This window comes from Brienomyrus brachyistius, unplaced genomic scaffold (assembly GCF_023856365.1).
Source record: "Brienomyrus brachyistius isolate T26 unplaced genomic scaffold, BBRACH_0.4 scaffold33, whole genome shotgun sequence".
In the NCBI taxonomy this organism is placed as follows: domain Eukaryota; kingdom Metazoa; phylum Chordata; class Actinopteri; order Osteoglossiformes; family Mormyridae; genus Brienomyrus; species Brienomyrus brachyistius.
In genome coordinates, this window is record NW_026042308.1 from 3,410,245 (window position 1) to 3,430,839 (window position 20,595).

The following is a 20,595-nucleotide window of genomic DNA, read 5'->3' on the forward strand; positions in this document are numbered from 1 at the left end:
GACACTCTCACACACACGTATCCTGCCACAGACACTCTCACACACACGTACCCTGTCACAGACACTCTCACACAAAGTATCCTATCGCAGACACTCACACACGCGTACCCTGTCACAGACACTCTCACACACGCGTACCCTGCCTCAGACACTCTCACACACGCGTACCCTGTCACAGACACTCTCACACACGCGTAGCCTGCCACAGACACTCTCACACACGCGTACCCTGCCACAGACACTCTCACACACACGTATCCTACCGCAGACACTCTCACACACACGTACCCTGCCGCAGACACTCTCACACACACGTATCCTACCGCAGACACTCTCACACATACGTACCCTGCCACAGACACTCTCGCACACACGTATCCTGCCGCAGACACTCTCGCACACACGTACCCTTCCACAGACACACTAACACACACATACCCTGCCACAGACAGGCTCACACACACGTACCCTGCCACAGACACTCTCACACACGCGTACACTGTCACAGACACTCACACACATATCCTGCCGCAGACACTCTGATAGACGCGTATCCTGCCGCAGACACTCTCACACACACATACCCAGTCACAGACACTCTCACACACACGTACCTAGCCACAGACACTCTCACACACACGTACCCTGCCACAGACACTCTCACACACGCGTACACTGTCACAGACACTCACACACATATCCTGCCGCAGACACTCTCATAGACACGTATCCTGCCGCAGACACTCTCACACACACGTACTCTGTCACAGACACTCTCACACACACGTACCCTGCCGCAGACACTCTCACACACACGTACCCTGCTGCAGACACTCTCATACACGCGTAACCTACCACAGACACTCTCGCACACACGTACCCTGCCTCAGACACTCTCACACACACGTACTCTGTCACGGACACTCTCACACACACGTATCCTGCCGCAGACACTCTCACACACACGTACCCTGCCGCAGACACTCTCACACACACGTACCCTGCCGCAGACACTCTCACACACACGTACCCTGCCGCAGACACTCTCACACACACGTATCCTGCCGCAGACACTCTCACACACGCGTACTCTGTCACAGACACTCTCACACACACGTACCCTGCCACAGACACTCTCACACACACGTATCCTGCCACAGACACTCTCACACACACGTACCCTGCCACAGACACTATCACACACACGTACCCTGTCACAGACACTCTCACACACACGTACCCTGCCTCAGACACTCTCACACACACGTATCCTGCCGCAGACACTCTCACACACACGTACCCTGCCGCAGACACTCACACACACGTACCCTGCCGCAGACACTCTCACACACGTATCCTGCCGCAGACACTCTCACACACGTATCCTGCCACAGACACTCTCACACACACGTACCCTGTCACAGACACTCTCACACACACGTATCCTATCGCAGACACTCACACACGCGTACCCTGTCACAGACACTCTCACACACACGTACCCTGCCACAGACACTCTCACACACACGTATCCTGCCACAGACACTCTCACACACACGTAACCTGCCTCAGACACTCTCACACACACGTACCCTGCCTCAGACACTCTCACACACACGTACCCTGCCACAGACACTCTCACACACACGTACCCTGTCTCAGACACTCTCACACATACGTACCCTGCCACAGACACTCTCGCACACACGTATCCTGCCGCAGACACTCTCGCACACACGTAGCCTTCCACAGACACACTAACACACACATACCCTGCCACAGACAGGCTCACACACACGTACCCTGCCACAGACACTCTCACACATGCGTACACTGTCACAGACACTCACACACATATCCTGCCGCAGACACTCTCACACACACATACCCAGTCACAGACACTCTCACACACACGTACCTAGCCACAGACACTCTCACACACACGTACCCTGCCACAGACACTCTCACACACGCGTACACTGTCACAGACACTCACACACATATCCTGCCGCAGACACTCTCATAGACACGTATCCTGCCGCAGACACTCTCACACACACGTACTCTGTCACAGACACTCTCACACACACGTACCCTGCCGCAGACACTCTCACACACACGTACCCTGCTGCAGACACTCTCATACACGCGTAACCTACCACAGACACTCTCGCACACACGTACCCTGCCTCAGACACTCTCACACACACGTACCCTGTCACAGACACTCTCACACACACGTACCCTGCCACAGACACTCTCGCACACACGTATCCTGCCGCAGACACTCTCGCACACACGTACCCTTCCACAGACACACTAACACACACGTACCCTGCCACAGACACGCTCACACACACGTACCCTGCCACAGACACTCTCACACACACGTACCCTGTCACAGACACTCTCACACACACGTACCCTGCCTCAGACACTCTCACACCCACGTATCCTGCCGCAGACACTCTCACACACACGTATCCTGCCGCAGACACTCTCACACACACGTACCCTGCCGCAATCACTCTCACACACACGTACCCTGCCACAGACACTCTCACACACACGTATCCTGCCACAGACACTCTCACACACACGTAACCTGCCTCAGACACTCTCACACACACGTACCCTGCCTCAGACACTCTCACACACACGTACCCTGCCACAGACACTCTCACACACACGTATCCTGCCACAGACACTCTCACACACACGTACCCTGTCACAGACACTCTCACACACACGTATCCTATCGCAGACACTCACACACGCGTACCCTGTCGCAGACACTCTCACACACGCGTACCCTGCCTCATACACTCTCACACACGCGTACCCTGTCACAGACACTCTCACACACGCGTAGCCTGCCACAGACACTCTCACACACGCGTATCCTGCCACAGACACTCTCACACACACGTATCCTGCCGCAGACACTCTCACACACACGTACCCTGCCGCAGACACTCTCACACACACGTATCCTGCCGCAGACACTCTCACACACACGTATCCTATCGCAGACACTCACACACGCGTACCCTGTCACAGACACTCTCACACACGCGTACCCTGTCACAGACACTCTCACACACGCGTAGCCTGCCACAGACACTCTCACACACGCGTACCCTGCCACAGACACTCTCACACACACGTATCCTACCGCAGACACTCTCACACACACGTACCCTGTCTCAGACACTCTCACACATACGTACCCTGCCACAGACACTCTCGCACACACGTATCCTGCCGCAGACACTCTCGCACACACGTACCCTTCCACAGACACACTAACACACACATACCCTGCCACAGACAGGCTCACACACACGTACCCTGCCACAGACACTCTCACACACGCGTACACTGTCACAGACACTCACACACATATCCTGCCGCAGACACTCTCATAGACGCGTATCCTGCCGCAGACACTCTCACACACACATACCCAGTCACAGACACTCTCACACACACGTACCTAGCCACAGACACTCTCACACACACGTACCCTGCCACAGACACTCTCACACACGCGTACACTGTCACAGACACTCACACACATATCCTGCCGCAGACACTCTCATAGACACGTATCCTGCCGCAGACACTCTCACACAAACGTACTCTGTCACAGACACTCTCACACACACGTATCCTGCCGCAGACACTCTCACACACACGTACCCTGCTGCAGACACTCTCATACACGCGTAACCTACCACAGACACTCTCGCACACACGTACCCTGCCTCAGACACTCTCACACACACGTATCCTGCTGCAGACACTCTCACACACACGTATCCTGCCGCAGACACTCTCACACACACGTACCCTGCCGCAGACACTCTCATACACGCGTACCCTGCCACAGACACTCTCACACACACGTATCCTGCCGCAGACACTCTCACACACACGTACCCTGCCGCAGACACTCTCACACACACGTACCCTGCCACAGACACTCTCACACACACGTACCCTGCCGCAGACACTCTCACACACACGTACCCTGCCGCAGACACTCTCACACACACGTATCCTGCCACAGACACTCTCACACACGCGTACTCTGTCACAGACACTCTCACACACACGTATCCTGCCACAGACACTCTCACACACGCGTACTCTGTCACAGAAACTCTCACACACACGTACCCTGCCACAGACACTCTCACACACACGTACCCTGTCACAGACACTCTCACACACACGTACCCTGCCACAGACACTCTCACACACACGTACCCTGCCACAGACACTCTCACACACACGTACCCTGCCGCAGACACTCTCAGACACGTGTACCCTGCCACAGACACTCTCTCACACGCGTATCCTGCCGCAGACACTCTCAGACACACGTACCCTGCCACAGACACTCTCAGACACGTGTACCCTGCCACAGACACTCTCACACACACGTATCCTGCCGCAGACACTCTCACACACACGTACCCTGTCACAGACACTCTCACACACGCGTACCGTGTCACAGACACTCTCACACACACATACCCTGCCAGACACTCTCACACACACGTACCCTGCCAGACACTCTCATACACATGTACCCTGCCAGACACTCTCACACACACGTACCCTGCCAGACACTCTCACACACACATACCCTGCCACAGACACTCTCACACACACGTACCCTGCCACAGACACTCTCATACACATGTACCCTGCCACAGACACTCTCATACACATGTACCCTGCCACAGACACTCTCATACACATGTACCCTGTCACAGACACTCTCACACACATACCCTGCCAGACACTCTCACACACACATACCCTGCCAGACACTCTCACACACACATACCCTGCCACAGACACTCTCACACACGTACCCTGCCACAGACACTCTCACACATGCGTACCCTGCCACAGACACTCTCACACACACATACCCTGCCAGACACTCTCACACACACATACCCTGCCACAGACACTCTCACACACACGTACCCTGTCACAGACACTCTCACACACACATACCCTGCCAGACACTCTCACACACACATACCCTGCCACAGACACTCTCACACACACGTACCCTGTCACAGACACTCTCAAACACACATACCCTGCCAGACACTCACACACACGCGTACCCGGTCACTGACACTCTCAAACACACATACCCTGCCAGACACTCTCACATACATGTATCCTGCCGCAGACAAATGGCAAATGACAAATGGGACCAAACTGTTTGTCCGTTATAAGCGAAATTCCATTGTATGTGAGTCCGCTATATGCGATGCTTTTTCTGCAGGTTCTTAAAGGCGCACGGCCAGCGGACCTTGTCTGTTACAGATGATATTCCGTTATAAGCGAGTTCGTTATAATGGGATTATACTGCACCTCCAACTCCACCTAGCAGACATACCTATGAGGGGATTGAGGTATGGATTGATTCTGATCGTGTTTGGACTAAACACCCCGGGATTCAAATACATCGTCCACCGTGATTCACCCACAGTATTGTTGTGCCACAGGTGAACTGCACAAACATGTTTTTTCACTGATCACTTATATAACTTGTTTCTCACAGAAAGAGCTAGAACACCTATCTTGCCTTTCCCAGCGGAAAGGGAGGCTTATCTTTTCTCTCCCAGGGGAAAAGGGAAAGCCTTGCCCAAAATGCTTCATAACCGCAAGCGCAAAACAGCCTCACCTGGACAGGAATTGGAGAATAAACAGCATATTCCCTGAGGAAGGGGGTGAGCCTGGCCAGCTCGCCCCCTCCCCGCACGCGTACCGCTCCAGATTTAGCATAAAGGAAGGGGGAGAGCTCAGCACTGACCGGAGATCAGCCGTGGGATAGAGCGCGCATCGCCCGGAACTTCTCAGGAATTATGTGTTGGTCTCCTGCCAGGACTGAAAGGGGCTCCCCAGTCCGTGTGTGAAGGTGGGTGATAATAGCACGTCCGAGTGTAGATGGCTTGTGGCTACTTTTTCATTTTATTAATTAGTGGGATTACCTATCATCCATCCATTTTCCAAACCACTTATCCTACTGGGTTACGGGGGGTCCGGAGCCTATCCCGGAAGCAATGGGCACGAGGCAGGGAACAACCCAGGATGGGGGGCCAGCCCATCGCAGGGCACACTCACACACCATGCACTCACACACGCATTCCTATGGGCAATTTAGCAAGTCCAATTAGCCTCAGCATGTTTTTGGACTGTGGGGGGAAACCGGAGTACCCGGAGGAAACCCCACGACGACATGGGGAGAACATGCAATCTCCATACACATGTGACCCAGGCGGAGACTCGAACCCGGGTCCCAGAGGTGTGAGGTAACAGTGCTAACCACTGCACCACCATGCTGCCCCCGATTACCTATCAATGCTTATGAAATATATCATAATTTTGTGTATATTTTAAGAAATATTTCTGAACGGACCAAAGCGAACCTGATTGTTCCTTCGACATCCCTATATCCCCCTCTCACATTAAAACAATATTCAAGGTGGGGTCTTACCAAGGAATTGTATAATCTTAGCATCACTTCATTTAAATTAAACTCCACACACCTAGAGATGTAACCCAACATCCTATTGGCCTTTTTAATTGCTTCCCCACACTGGCGAGAGTGGGACATGGAAGCATCAACATTCACACCGAGGTCTTTCTCATAATCAGCTACCTTTATTTCAGAGGAACCCATAAAAAATCTGTACTTTATATTTCTGCTCCCTGCATGGATTACCTTACATTTATCTACATTAAATTTGATCTGCAAGGTATCAGCCCAGTCGCTAATTAAATCAAGATCCCGTTGTAGCCTCTCCACTGCTAGATCAGCATTTGCTACATCATCCACCTTGGTGTTGTCTGCAAATTTAACTTGTTTACTGTATGTATTGGTGTCAATATCATTAATGTAAAATAGGAACAATAGTGGTCCTAAAATTGAACCCTGCGGTACCCCACTATGAACGCAGGCCCACTGTGACATTGTGCCTCTAATAACTACCTGCTGCTTCCTGTCTGTTAACCAGTTTTCAATCCAAGATGCTACAGTTCCTAAAATCCCTGCAGCTTTGAGCTTAAGCAAGAGCTGTTTGAGGGGGACAACATCAAAGGTCTTCTGCAAATGTAAGTACTTTTTGTGACCAAGTTCTATTTTTGCTTCCTCAAAGAACTCAAGTAGATTAGTTAAACAGGATCTACTTCTCCTAAATCCAGGTTGGCTACCCCTCAGAATGTTATTTGTATCCAGGTTATTTGTATCCATAACTTTTCCAGTTATGCAAGTTAAAGTAATTGGCCTATAGTTTACTGGATTACATCTACCCCCTTTTTTGAATATGGGTGTTATATTAGCATACTTCCAATCATAAGGTACCACACGTGCAAATAAGGATTTCGGAAACAGTAAAGTTAAAGGTTGGCTAATAATAACCCTCATCTATTTTAAAACTATAGGTAAGATGCCATCAGGACCCTGTGATTTATTTATTTTGAGCTTAGCTAGGTTTTGTACCACATCAGCCTCAGTTATACATACAGTCCCTCCACAATTATTGGCACCCCTTTGTACAAGGGGTAAGAAAAAATCCACCTTCTGGTGAAGTTGCTTCATCTCACACGGAAAAAAATGAGAAAAATCCAACCTTTATTTAAAATCAATTTATTTGAAGGAAAATCAAACCCTTCATCAATAAATAATTATTTTTAACAAAAACACATGAGCCACGATTATTGGCAGCCCTGCAAATTATAGTGAACACTGTGACGCCCGCTCCGTCCGCTCCTCGTGTGTGCCACGCCCCTAATTACCCACGTGTGATTCCCTGATTGTGCCCAGTCGCGTCATGTTCTTTTCTGATTAGTTCCCTGTATTTAAGTCTCTGTTGTACACTAACCCGTTGTCTGTCATTGACGTTACCTGCCGTTTGTCCCTGCCTGCGTTTCCGTCCTGCCCTATTCCCAATTAAACCCTCGTTTGCCCCGTTTACCGCCTTCCTGCCTGGTCCTTCCTGCCCACCTGCCTTACCCGAATTTACGTAGCGTGACAAACACAATGTAACTGAAGCATGTTTCCCATGTAAATTATACATATTTGAGTTGATTGAAGTGAATAGGAACCTTCAAGCTGTAATCCATGACTTCCTGAGTAACTGGGGTACAAACATGAGGAGACACAGAGCCCAAATTCCAAGTCATCCATGAACATGGGAAAGATAAGAGACACACAGACCAAATGAGGGAGAAGTGTGCTGACCTTCATAAGTCAGGGAATGGGTATTAAAAAATAGCTACTCGCCTTAAAATGCCCATTTCTACTGTTAGGGCAATAATTAAAAAGTGGACATCAACTGGAACTGTTAGAAACCTGCCTGAAAGAGGACCCAAGTTTATTTTGCCCCCACATACAGTGAGGATGATCGTAAGAGAGACAAAAAATCCCCAAGGATGACTGTTAGTCAATTACCAGACAAAGTAAAACCTTGGGGATTCCACGTCTCCAAAAACCATCAGATGCCCCCTTCATGCTAACAGACGTTTTGAAAGTTATGACAGAAAGAAGCTTTTTCTGTCAGTTACTTAAAATGTTAGAGCCAGGAGTTTGCAAAACATTATACAACTTTGACTGGAATGAAATTCAATGATCAGATGAAACAAAAATGGAGCTTTTGGGCAATAAACATTTAAGGTGGGTTTGGCGTAAAAAGAAGGATGGTTATAATGAAATGAACCTTATCCCAGCTGTAAGATATGGTGGAGGTTCTGTGATGTTGTGGAGCTGTTTTTCCTCCAAAAACCCTGGAAACCTCGTTAGGGTACATGGCACTATGGGGTCCATGAAATACCAGGACATTTTATATCAAAATTTGGCTGCTGCTGCCAGGAAACAAAAACTGGGGCTTCATTGGATCTTCCAGCAGGACGGTGATCCTAAGCACATGTCCAAATAAACATAAAAATGGTCAGCTGACCGCAGAATCAAGCTTCTGCCATGGCCATCTCAGTCCCCTGACCTGAACCCCACTGAAAACCTGTGGACTGAGCTGAAGAGGAGAGTGTACAAGAGAGGGCCGAGGACCCTGGGTGATCTGGAGAGATTCTGTAAAGAGGAATGGTCTCAGATGCCCTGCTCTGTATTCTCCAACCTTATAAAATGTTATAGGAGACTCAGTGCTGTTATACTGGCAAAGTCAGGCTGTACAAAGTATTAAAAGCAGGGCTGCCAATAATCGTTTTTGTTGAAAATAATTATTTCTTGATGAAGGATTTGTTTTTCTTTGAATAAATTTATTTCAATGAAAGGTTGGATTTTTCTCATTTTTTCAGTGTGAGATGAAGCTGCTTCACTAAAAGGTGGATTTTTTTCTAACCCTTTTTACAAATCTTTACAAGGGGGGCAATAATTGTGGAGGGACTGTATATTGTTTATATAGGACACTGTATTTGTACTAAATGGTGGTAATTTAATCATGTCCTCTACTGTGAACACCCGTGTAAAATAATCATTAAACTCATTTACTATATTAATTTTCATTTTCAATTATAAGGCCGTTACTATCCTGCAGATGAGTGATTTCAGCTTTTAGAGCTCTTTTGGAGTTAAAATATTGGAAGAAACTTTTAATGTCATCCTTAACCTCCAATGCAGTCTTACTTTCGACATTCCACTTACTGTAGCGAATCTAATGTTATTTTTTAAGTCAACCCCTAGACTTAGATACTCCTGCTTTATTTTGAAATCATTAGTTATTTTCTACCTTAGTATTTCCAGCGTACAGTGTGAAATACCCAGTAATACTCACCTCACTACCCCCAGTTTACAGTGTGGAATACCCAGTCAGACTGACCTCAGTATCTCCAGGTTGCAGTGTAAGTCCCCCAGTCCAGCAGAGAGCAGCTTCACTCCTGAGTCCTGCAGGTCATTGTCACTCAGGTCCAGCTCTCTCAGGGGTGAGGAGTTTGATCTGAGAGCTGAAGCCAGTGCCTCACAGCATTTCTCTGTGAGTTCACACCGGCCCACCCTTAAAAAGATTAAACACTTTTAAATCCACTTTTTACACTGCAGCACTGTATTCAAATGAGGAGGATAAGGGTCATGACATAATGGATTTTCAGAAAACAATTAAATTATTAAAAATAATTTTAACAATCATTCCGATTCTATTTGGTGTCCATTATTTTTTTGTCCATAACACGTTAAAGTCAGCATGTTTATCTGTAACAGTGCTGTTAACTTTGCTAACCAACACAAATGTTTTGCATGGATTATATGTGTCACGCCCAGCTCGTGTGATCCTCGTGTGCCACGCCCCCTCATTAACCACGTCTGCTGCCCCGATTCTGACCAGCTGTTTCCTGTTATTTCGGCTTGTCTTGTGTATTTCAGTCCGTGTTCAGGTCTGTTTCCCTAGATCTGTCATTGATGTTGTGAGCCGTGTTTCCTCGTCTGCCCTTAATAAACTCCGTTTGTCTTCACGGCTCCACTGCCCTGTCTGCCTGCTCCTCCGCTCAGCGGACGTCACAATATGGTTGAATGGATGTTTCCTGCTTCCCTGCTTAATTATTTCTAGCATGGATCGAGGGCTGATAAGATTGTGGGATATAAGGACGTAGGAGAAGAAAACAGAAGCTGTTTGTGTTTGTTTATTATGTAACTGCTGAAAGGCATTGTGGGTTTTCTTGCTGTCCAGTTACTTTTGTGTAAAATGCATATTTTGTACTCACTGCAGCTTCTCCAGTTTACAGCTGAGATCCTCCAGTACAGCAGAGAGTAGCTTCACTCCTGAATCTCCTGGGTGATTGTAGCTCAGATCCAGCTCTCTCAGGTGTGAGGGGTTTGACCTCAGAGCTGAAGCCAGGGAAGAACAGCCTTCTTCTGTGACTCTACAGCCTGACAGCCTGCAGAGAAAGACAGAAACTCCCCAGTAAATAATATCACCTCACCATTATAATTATTAAATAAATGTGATGCTCTAATAAATAATTCAAGAATTACAGTTTAGTGTCTAAGACAAGGCAGGACCCCTCCTCTCTTTCCCTTAGCTAATTGCTCACTATCTCCTCTTTATAGTGTGGAATACACAGTAATACTGACCTCAGTATCTAAAGCGTACAGTGTGGAATACCCAATATTACTGACCTCAGTATCTCCAGTTTGTGGTTTGGAATACCCAGCAATACTGGCCTCAGTATCCCCAGTTTACAGTGTGGAATATCCAGTAATACTGGCCTCAGTATCTCCAGTTTGCGGTGTGGAATACCCAGCAATACTGGCCTCAGTATCCTCAGTTTACAGTGTGGAATATCCAGTAATACTGGCCTCAGTATCCCCAGTTTACAGTGTGGAATATCCAGTAATACTGGCCTCAGTATCTCCAGTTTGCGGTGTGGAATATCCAGTAATACTGGCATCAGTATCCCCAGTTTACAGTGTGGAATATCCAGTAATACTGGCCTCAGTATCTCCAGTTTGCGGTGTGGAATATCCAGTAATACTGGCATCAGTATCCCCAGTTTACAGTGTGGAATATCCAGTAATACTGGCCTCAGTATCTCCAGTTTACAGTGTGGAATATCCAGTAATACTGGCCTCAGTATCTCCAGTTTGCGGTGTGGAATACCCCACAATACTGGCCTCAGTATCCTCAGTTTACAGTGTGAAATATCCAGTAATACTGACCTCAGTATCTCCAGTTTACAGTGTGGAATACTCAGTAAAACTGACCTCAGTATCTCTAGTTTACAGTGTGGAATACTCAGTAATACTGACCTCAGTATCTCCAGTTTACAGTGTAAGTCCCCCAGTCCAGCAGAGAGCAGCTTCACTCCTGAGTCCTGCAGGTCATTGTCACTCAGGTCCAGCTCTCTCAGGGGTGAGGAGTTTGATCTGAGAGCTGAAGACAGCACTTCACAGTGTTTATCTATGAGATCACAGCTGTTCAGCCTGAAACAGAAAACACTTTAAGACACAGACATATACACATCCGACACATTAGTAAAATACAAAGCATTACAATAAGCATTTGTTTTCATTATAATTAGCAGCACAGCTTACACTTCAAAATGAATTATAGTCTGCAGAGTGTTCTGTGCGTCCTGACAATCTGCTGCAGTCACATGATCACTAATTGTGAGTCAGTGCACCTTTGCTCAAAACTAGAGGTAAAAACATTAAGTACAAGCTATAGGAATACATAGGAACACATCAACAGCAAGATGGACGTGAACCCTCCCATAACAGTCAGACCAGTGCTTCCAGTGCAGTCCTTAGCCATCTTTCTGCCAGGTGTCCCTACACTCGACACGTATCACTGAAAGGAGGAGATGTGAACATTCCCAGCAGCTAATGCAGCAGCAACTGGCACTTGGATTCCTGATCCCATGAGTAAAATCCTTTTTCTCCCTGTATTGTTATACCTGGGAACATGTCAAATCACCAATTACGTCTGGGTGATATGATGATATTATCGGTAATGAGCGTAATCAGACAAGTATCCCGGTGTCGATATCTGACAGTGACTAACCGGCGATTATCGTCTTTGCTGGGGAAACGCGCTTAGGCTACATACAAAGCAAGACAACAGAAAGATTCATGATTTGCTTTCAGTTCAACTTTCTAGCCAAAGATTCTGAAGCAGTTAAAAAGAAACATTGAGCAGAATTTCACAAGCACTGTCCCTTGCAGTAACCATGCGTTCGCCATTCTTGTAAGTTCAGTATTGTCACATCACAAACTTCTATCTCTGAGTCAGCAGCCAGAATGTCAGCCATTCAAGTGCAGCTTTCTGGTGGGAATTTTGAGCTTCCCAACTCAGTTTTTCGTATCTTAGTCTCAGGCACAGCTTTAAGTGTGTCCCTGACCCCGCCAGGGCTGTGATTAGCATTGGTTGCTAACTGTTTAATAAAGGTGGTTAAAAGTAAAATCTCTCTCTCATCTATCTATCTGAATCAATCAATCATTATTTATATAGCGCATTTTAGCCACAGCGTTTATAAAGAATTTTGCAAACATTTAAAAAGAAAAAGAAATTCAAATAAGCTCAGAATAAATAACAATAAGCGCAAAAGAAATAAAAATAGAGTAAAAATGTTTTAAAAAAATAAAATTAAAAACCATCATAAAGGACTTTAAATACCCATGTCCTCTTTAAGGGCCCCTCCTCAAAGGGGCCTCTAGCCCCTATGTCTTCTGGGGAAGCGACCGCCCCCCCCCCCCCACAATTACTGATATTAATAAAAGCATAAAATAATAAAACTGATTATCATAGATTATAATATGCGGTGGTGAAAAGATGCCTTTTCAGCCTAGTTTTGTAAGTACTGAGACATTCAGTAGCTCTCAGGTTTTCTGGGAGAGAGTTTGGGTCCATAGTGACTAAAAGCTGCCCCCTCCCTCCCCAGCCGGGTTTTAGGAATAATCAGTAAATTACTGCCGGATGATCTGACTGATCTGCCTGGGACATACCTTACGGTCATGTTACTGAGGCAGGACAGAGCTAAACCACGTAAATATTTACAAATTAGCAAATGAACTTTAAAATCAATCCTAGAAGCCAGAGGAAGCCAGTGCAGGGATGTGAGAGCAGTTGTGATGTGATCTCTGTGACTGGTGCGTGTTAACACTCCGCCAGCGGCATTCTGGGCCCGTTGTAGATGTGATCCCTGTGACCGGTGCGTGTTAACACTCCGCCAGCGGCATTCTGGGCCCGTTGTAGATGTGATCCCTGTGACTGGTGCGTGTTAACACTCCGCCAGCGGCATTCTGGGCCCGTTGTAGATGTGATCCCTGTGACCGGTGCGTGTTAACACTCCGCCAGCGGCATTCTGGGCCCGTTGTAGATGTGATCCCTGTGACTGGTGCGTGTTAACACTCCGCCAGCGGCATTCTGGGCCTGTTGTAGATGTGATCCCTTTGACTGGTGCGTGTTAACACTCCGCCAGCGGCATTCTGGGCCCGTTGTAGATGTGATCCCAGTGACCGGTGCGTGTTAACACTCCGCCAGCGGCATTCTGGGCCCGTTGTAGATGTGATCCCTGTGACCGGTGCGTGTTAACACTCCACCAGCGCCATTTTGGGCCCGTTGTAGATGTGATCCCTGTGACTGGTGCGTGTTAACACTCCGCCAGCGGCATTCTGGGCCCGTTGTAGATGTGATCCCTGTGACCGGTGCGTGTTAACACTCCACCAGCGCCATTCTGGGCCCGTTGTAGATGTGATCCCTGTGACCGGTGCGTGTTAACACTCCGCCAGCGGCATTCTGGGCCCGTTGTAGATGTGATCCCTGTGACCGGTGCGTGTTAACACTCCGCCAGCGGCATTCTGGGCCCGTTGTAGATGTGATCCCTGTGACCGGTGCGTGTTAACACTCCACCAGCGGCATTCTGGGCCCGTTGTAGATGTGATCCCTGTAACTAGTCAGTGTTAACACTCCACCAGCGGCATTCTGGGCCCGTTGTAGATGTGATCCCTGTAACTAGTCAGTGTTAACACTCCACCAGCGCCATTCTGGGCCCGTTGTAGATGTGATCCCTGTGCCTGGTGCGTGTTAACACTCCGCCAGCGGCATTCTGGGCCCGTTGTAGATGTGATCCCTGTGACCGGTGCGTGTTAACACTCCACCAGCGGCATTCTGGGCCCGTTGTAGATGTGATCCCTGTAACTAGTCAGTGTTAACACTCCACCAGCGGCATTCTGGGCCCGTTGTAGATGTGATCCCTGTAACTAGTCAGTGTTAACACTCCGCCAGCGGCATTCTGGGCCCGTTGTAGATGTGATCCCTGTGACCGGTGCGTGTTAACACTCCGCCAGCGGCATTCTGGGCCCGTTGTAGATGTGATCCCTGTGACCGGTGCGTGTTAACACTCCGCCAGCGGCATTCTGGGCCCGTTGTAGATGTGATCCCTGTGACCGGTGCGTGTTAACACTCCGCCAGCGGCATCCTGGGCCCGTTGTAGATGTGATCCCTGTGCCTGGTGCGTGTTAACACTCCGCCAGCGGCATTCTGGGCCCGTTGTAGATGTGATCCCTGTGACTGGTGCATGTTAACACTCCGCCAGCGGCATTCTGGGCCCGTTGTAGATGTGATCCCAGTGACCGGTGCGTGTTAACACTCCGCCAGCGGCATTCTGGGCCCGTTGTAGATGTGATCCCTGTGACTGGTGCGTGTTAACACTCCGCCAGCGGCATTCTGGGCCTGTTGTAGATGTGATCCCTGTGACTGGTGCGTGTTAACACTCCGCCAGCGGCATTCTGGGCCCATTGTAGATGTGAAACAGTAGATGTGAAACAGACAAGAGGGCATTACAGTAATTTATTCTACTAGAAACAAAAGTAGGTATTATTTAATACTGCCAAGACCCCCTCCACTCTGCAAACAAGTAAACCAACTTCCTTTCTTTTTAACAACCTAAGCAGTTCTGTTAACCTGCTTTATGACTTTATGGTCGTGTTTCCACAAACTGTGCTTGCTTTGCAGAACAGTATTTCCCTTTTAAGGTTACCCATTTTAAATCTGGTGTAGGATCACACATGCACATATCACAAAGCTTAAATTCCAGGTGGCCTGAGACAAGGCCTACCCTGGTACGAGAGGCACACATTGGCCTAGGCCTCAAAGCGGGGTCGTGACCCCACACACACAGACACACTTAAACACACACAGACAACAAGGGGGGCCAGCACTCTAACTTTTATTGCTCAAAGTTTTAACGACCTACAGACAGCAGAGTGGACCCCAAGGACAGGGGTCCCTCGACTTGGCACACAACCTCCTCCCCCGACATTCTGCCTTACATACCACTCACCCAACAGACCAACACCCTAAAGAAAGTTTCTTTTAAGTTTGGCTGTTGTATATCTGTATATTTATTTACCCATGACTACTAGTCTCAATATACAGATAGGTTATGTTTGTAATGTGTCCTAACTTTCAAAGATTCTTTTTCTTTGACTGACTAACCTTCCCTCCCCCCCCCCTTTTCTTTTCCACATTCCTCAGCAGCCCTTATCTGATCTTTGTATTCTACCACGCCTATCTAAGGGTAAGATGTGCTGCTGACATGAGAATATGTCATATAATGTCCGTATAAAGGGTAACCTCTGATTGAGGTGCAACCTAGACCACTTAGACCAGGTACTGGTGTGAGTAATATAACATAATGACATAATATAAGTAATCATTAATTAATCATTACAGATGGTATGAGGTGTGAACCGCTAGGCTGGTATGGCATGTTTGGTATCAAACCGATGGAAAATCACTCCAGTTTTACACCACTTCAGCCTCTGTTCATTGAATGCTCACAATAGTCCCTGCCTCTGTGCGATTTGGCTACTAAGCTCTAAAACCTCAAACTCGACTGAAATATTGTGAGACTCCCTCTCATTGGCCGTGAGGGGAGCTTCGCTACCGATCGTTTACATTACCTGGTGATGCAGTAACACCTTTATAACTTCCAGGCTGGATACTGTAATGCCTTCCTTTCTGGGTGCCCATCTGGATCCTCACATAAACGTCAGCTGGTACAAAATGCAGCAGCCAGAGTTCATACAAACACTAAAAAAATTGATTATATTAGCCCTGTTCTATGCTCCCCCTGGGCTGTGCTGCCTGGAGACCCCACATTTTCAAGATATCCTGCCTACCCTGCTGCCTGTGACGTCTCCACTATCTGTGACGTCCTTCTGGCTTGCTGCTGCCCCCTGGAGGATGGGCTCCCCCTTTGTATCTGGTTAGGGTTAGGGCTTCCTCTGCTGCCCCCTGGAGGATGGGCTCCCCCTTTCAGTCTGGTTAGGGTTAGGGCTTCCTCTGCTGCCCCCTGGAGGATGGGCTCCCCCTTTCAGTCTGGATAGGGTTAGGGCTTCCTCTGCTGCCCCCTGGAGGATGGGCTCCCCCTTTCAGTCTGGCTCCTCCCAAGGATTCTTCCGTCTAGGGAGTTTTTCCTTGCCACTGTCCCCTCTGACTTGCTCACTGGGGGCTTTGGGCAGGGATGCTGTAAAGTGCTTTGAGATGATGTAATGTTGTGAAAACACACTATACAAATAAAACTGAACTGAACTGAAATTGCATTCAGTGTTGGGTGGGGGGAGACTCAAAATGATTGTTTATTGCGATATTTTTATACTAAATGACACATACACATTTTTTAACTTATCGCCCAGCCCTAATCAACAATACACTAATCGGAGAGCTATCAGTCCTGTGAAATAGGCTTTTAGGAAAATTGTTTGTTTGAATGATTTATGAATAATGATACTTCATTCACCCCCATGGGGAAATTGTCTTTTCGCCCCTCCCATCTTGCTCTCCAAGAGACACACTGAAACATATACAGGTGAGAGGAAGTTTGGGGGTCACAGCGCAGGATCGGCCAGCATCCAGCACCCCTGCAGCTCAAGGGCTCAGCGATGACATCACTCTGCCGGCCAAGAGATCTGAACCGGCGACCGTCCGCTCATGGACACAGAGTCCGAACCCAAAGAGTCACGCACCACACCCAGTATTTACAGAAACGCTTCCTACAGCATCCAGAACTGAAACAAATATGAGTGGTTTTCCCACTATTAATGAAAACTGGACCATTCTGTATGATGCTGTATCTTTGGTTATTTGTTACACAAAGGAAGGTCGTGTAAATCTTGTCTTTTTTGTTTTTACTACATCACTACCTTCAGTTAATATAAACTAGATTAAAAAGGAACCTTGTTGATAAAAGAGGGGAAATAAATTACATATATACATATTCATTTTATATTTTAAACAATGTTTATCTATGTCTGCCAGACTAGATGTGTCGCCACATCCTCAGCCAGGTGCAGCTGAGGCCAGCAGAGGGCGCCAGTGAGCAGCCAGAGACAGCAGTCATACGGAAGCTCCCAGCTCTGGGCTCCATCACATGAACACGCCTGCTGACAATAACACTCACATACCACTGATACACCCTGTGGATAAAGAGCCATCACTGTTTCTATAGCAGGTTAGGATGCTGTGCCTGTGATCAGAAGGCAGACTGGATGGGAATGGAAACGTAGTAACAAACAAAAAGTGACATCACTACCTTCAGTCATTATAAAGTCTGTGGTCAAGATTAGCTACTGCTATACAAACAGCTATAGCTGTGATTATCAAAGTAAAACCCACTTATTAATCCATGAGGAGAAATATATAATATATATTACACATTTCAAACAATATTCATGTATTACTGCCAGACCAGACATGATTTCCCATCCCCACGTCACTTACAGAGCCGTCCTGGAGTTCTTGACCACAGGCAGCAGCCTGCAGTGCTCTTCATCTGATCTGATGTATTTCTTCAGGTCAAACACATCCAGCTCCTCATCTGACATCAGCATCACAAAGGCCAGAGCTGAGTACTGTGCAGGTGAGAGGTCATCTGCTGAAATGTTTCCTGAATTCAGGTATCTTTGTACTTGCTCTACTAGAGAATTGTCACCAAGTTCAGTCAGACAGTGGAACAGGTTGATGGTCCTTTCTGGAGTTAAATTCTCCTGTATTTTCTCCTTGATGTATTGGGCTACTGTGATGGACTGGCCCCCCGTCCTGGGTTGTTCCCTGCCTTGTGCCCATTGCTTCCGGAATAGGCTCCAGACTCCCCGCAACCCTGACGGATAAGCGGTTTGGCAAATGGATGGATGGATGTATTGGACTGTTTCCATAATGGTATGTGAGCTGGTTTCTGTCGGCCCCAGTAGCTTTTGTAACAGAGTCTTACTGGAGTCTGTTGAGAGGCCCAGGAGGAAGCGGAGGTAGAGGTCCAAGTGTCCATTCTTGCTCTCTAATGCCTGATTCACTGCAGTCTTCAGCAGGTCAGCTGATGAGTTTGACAGAAACACATATAAAGCAGCGAGATACTCCTGGATGCTCAGATGCACAAAGCAGTACACCTTCTCCTGGTACAACCCATACTCCTCTTTAAAGACTTCTGTGCACACTCCAGAGTAAACTGAAGTTTCAGTGACATCAATGCTATTCCCTGTCAGATCTTGCTTATAAAATATGAGATTTCCTTTCTCCAGGTTGTCAAAAGCAAGTTTACCAAGTTTTAAAAGGAATTGCTTACTGTATTCCTTAAGCTTAGTTTCTTGGTTTTTCATATACTTGTCATTTTTTAAACTTGTCTGAAAGATCAGGAAGTGTGTGTACATTTCAGTCAGAGTCCTTGGAATTTCTCCCCTGTCAGTCTCACTAAAAAGCCTCTTAAGCACAGTGGCTGAAATCCAGCAGAACACAGGTATGTGGCACATGATGAAGAGGCTCTTTGATGATTTCACATGTGTGATAATCCTGCTGGCCAGGCTCTCATCACTGAATCTCCTCCTGAAATACTCCTCCTTCTGGGCATCACTGAACCCTCGTATCTCTGTCACCTGGTGGACACACTTAGCAGGTATCTGATTGGCTGCTGCTGGCCGGGAGGTTATCCAGAGGAGAGCGGATGGGAGCAGATTCCCCTTAATGAGGTTAGTCAACAGCACATCCAGTGACATTTTCTTTGTTACATCAAACCAGCTCTCATTGTTCTGAAAATCCAGAGGAAGGCGACACTCATCCAGACCATCAAAGATGAACAAAACTTTGTACCTAAACAGCTCAGTGGATTGAAATGATTTCAGTTCTGGGACAAAGCGGTGAAGCAGTTTAATCAGACTGTATTCACCCTTAATCAAGTTCAAGTCCCGGAAAGGAAGAGCAAATATGAAGTGAACATCCTGGTTTGCTTTTCCTTCTGCCCAGTCGAGAATAAATTTCTGCACAGAGACTGTTTTTCCGATACCTGCCACCCCTTTAGTGAGTACAGTTCTGATAGGTGTCTCACGCCCACATAAGGGCTTAAATATATCTTTGCACTTGACTGTAGTATCTTCTGTTCGACTTTTCTTGGATGCTGTTTCAATCTGTCTCACTTCATGTTCATCATTGACTGCTTCAGTCCCACCTTCAGTTATGTAGAGTTCTGTGTAAATCTCACTGAGAAGTGTTGGCTGTCCTTCCTTAGCTTTCCCTTCAAATACACACTCAAATTGCTTCTTAAGTTTACCTTTGATTTCCTGTTGCAGCATGAGCTGTCCTGAAAGGAAATGAGAGGAAAATACACTAATTCTGACCGAGATCCTGAGAAGTATGAGAGGAAGAATATTTTCCAAAAACACACTTTTTCACACATACATATCCAGATATTTCCCTGTGACTGAATGTGAAACTGAAAGTTTTATCATGCGTATTTTACTGGAACACCGCATACAGGACCGTGAATAAGCCTTAGGCAGCCAAAGGAAATGTTTAAAGCCATTTATCTGGGTAGTAAGTGTATATCTGTTCACAACTAAAAAACACACAAAACCCCTTTTCATTTCCCAAACCTCTCCTCAGCGGCACCACAGCCAGTCCATGTATTTGTTAAATTTCACCACCAGCTCACTTCATGAATTAATTAAATTAGTTTAAAACTCAGTGAGATATTGATCAGCCACATGAGGTGTGTTAGTGGTCAAGTAAAAAAATACATGGATATACGGCACAAAATATTAAGGTGATGTTGGGAGAGGTTCTGAAA

The 20,595-nt window shown here is 47.3% G+C and overlaps 1 protein-coding gene across 1 annotated transcript in view; it reads right to left on the minus strand.

The window, feature by feature from the left end:
- Positions 1-20,595, minus strand: part of LOC125721417 (NLR family CARD domain-containing protein 3-like) — a 39,635-nt gene that overhangs the window by 10,534 nt on the left and 8,506 nt on the right. The window contains exons 7-10 of the mRNA XM_048997312.1: positions 18,264-20,109; positions 11,789-11,962; positions 10,744-10,917; positions 9,867-10,040 (exon numbers count right to left, since the gene is read on the minus strand). Coding sequence (XP_048853269.1) covers positions 9,867-10,040; positions 10,744-10,917; positions 11,789-11,962; positions 18,264-20,109 — 2,368 coding nt within the window. The remainder of the gene's footprint in view (positions 1-9,866; positions 10,041-10,743; positions 10,918-11,788; positions 11,963-18,263; positions 20,110-20,595) is intronic.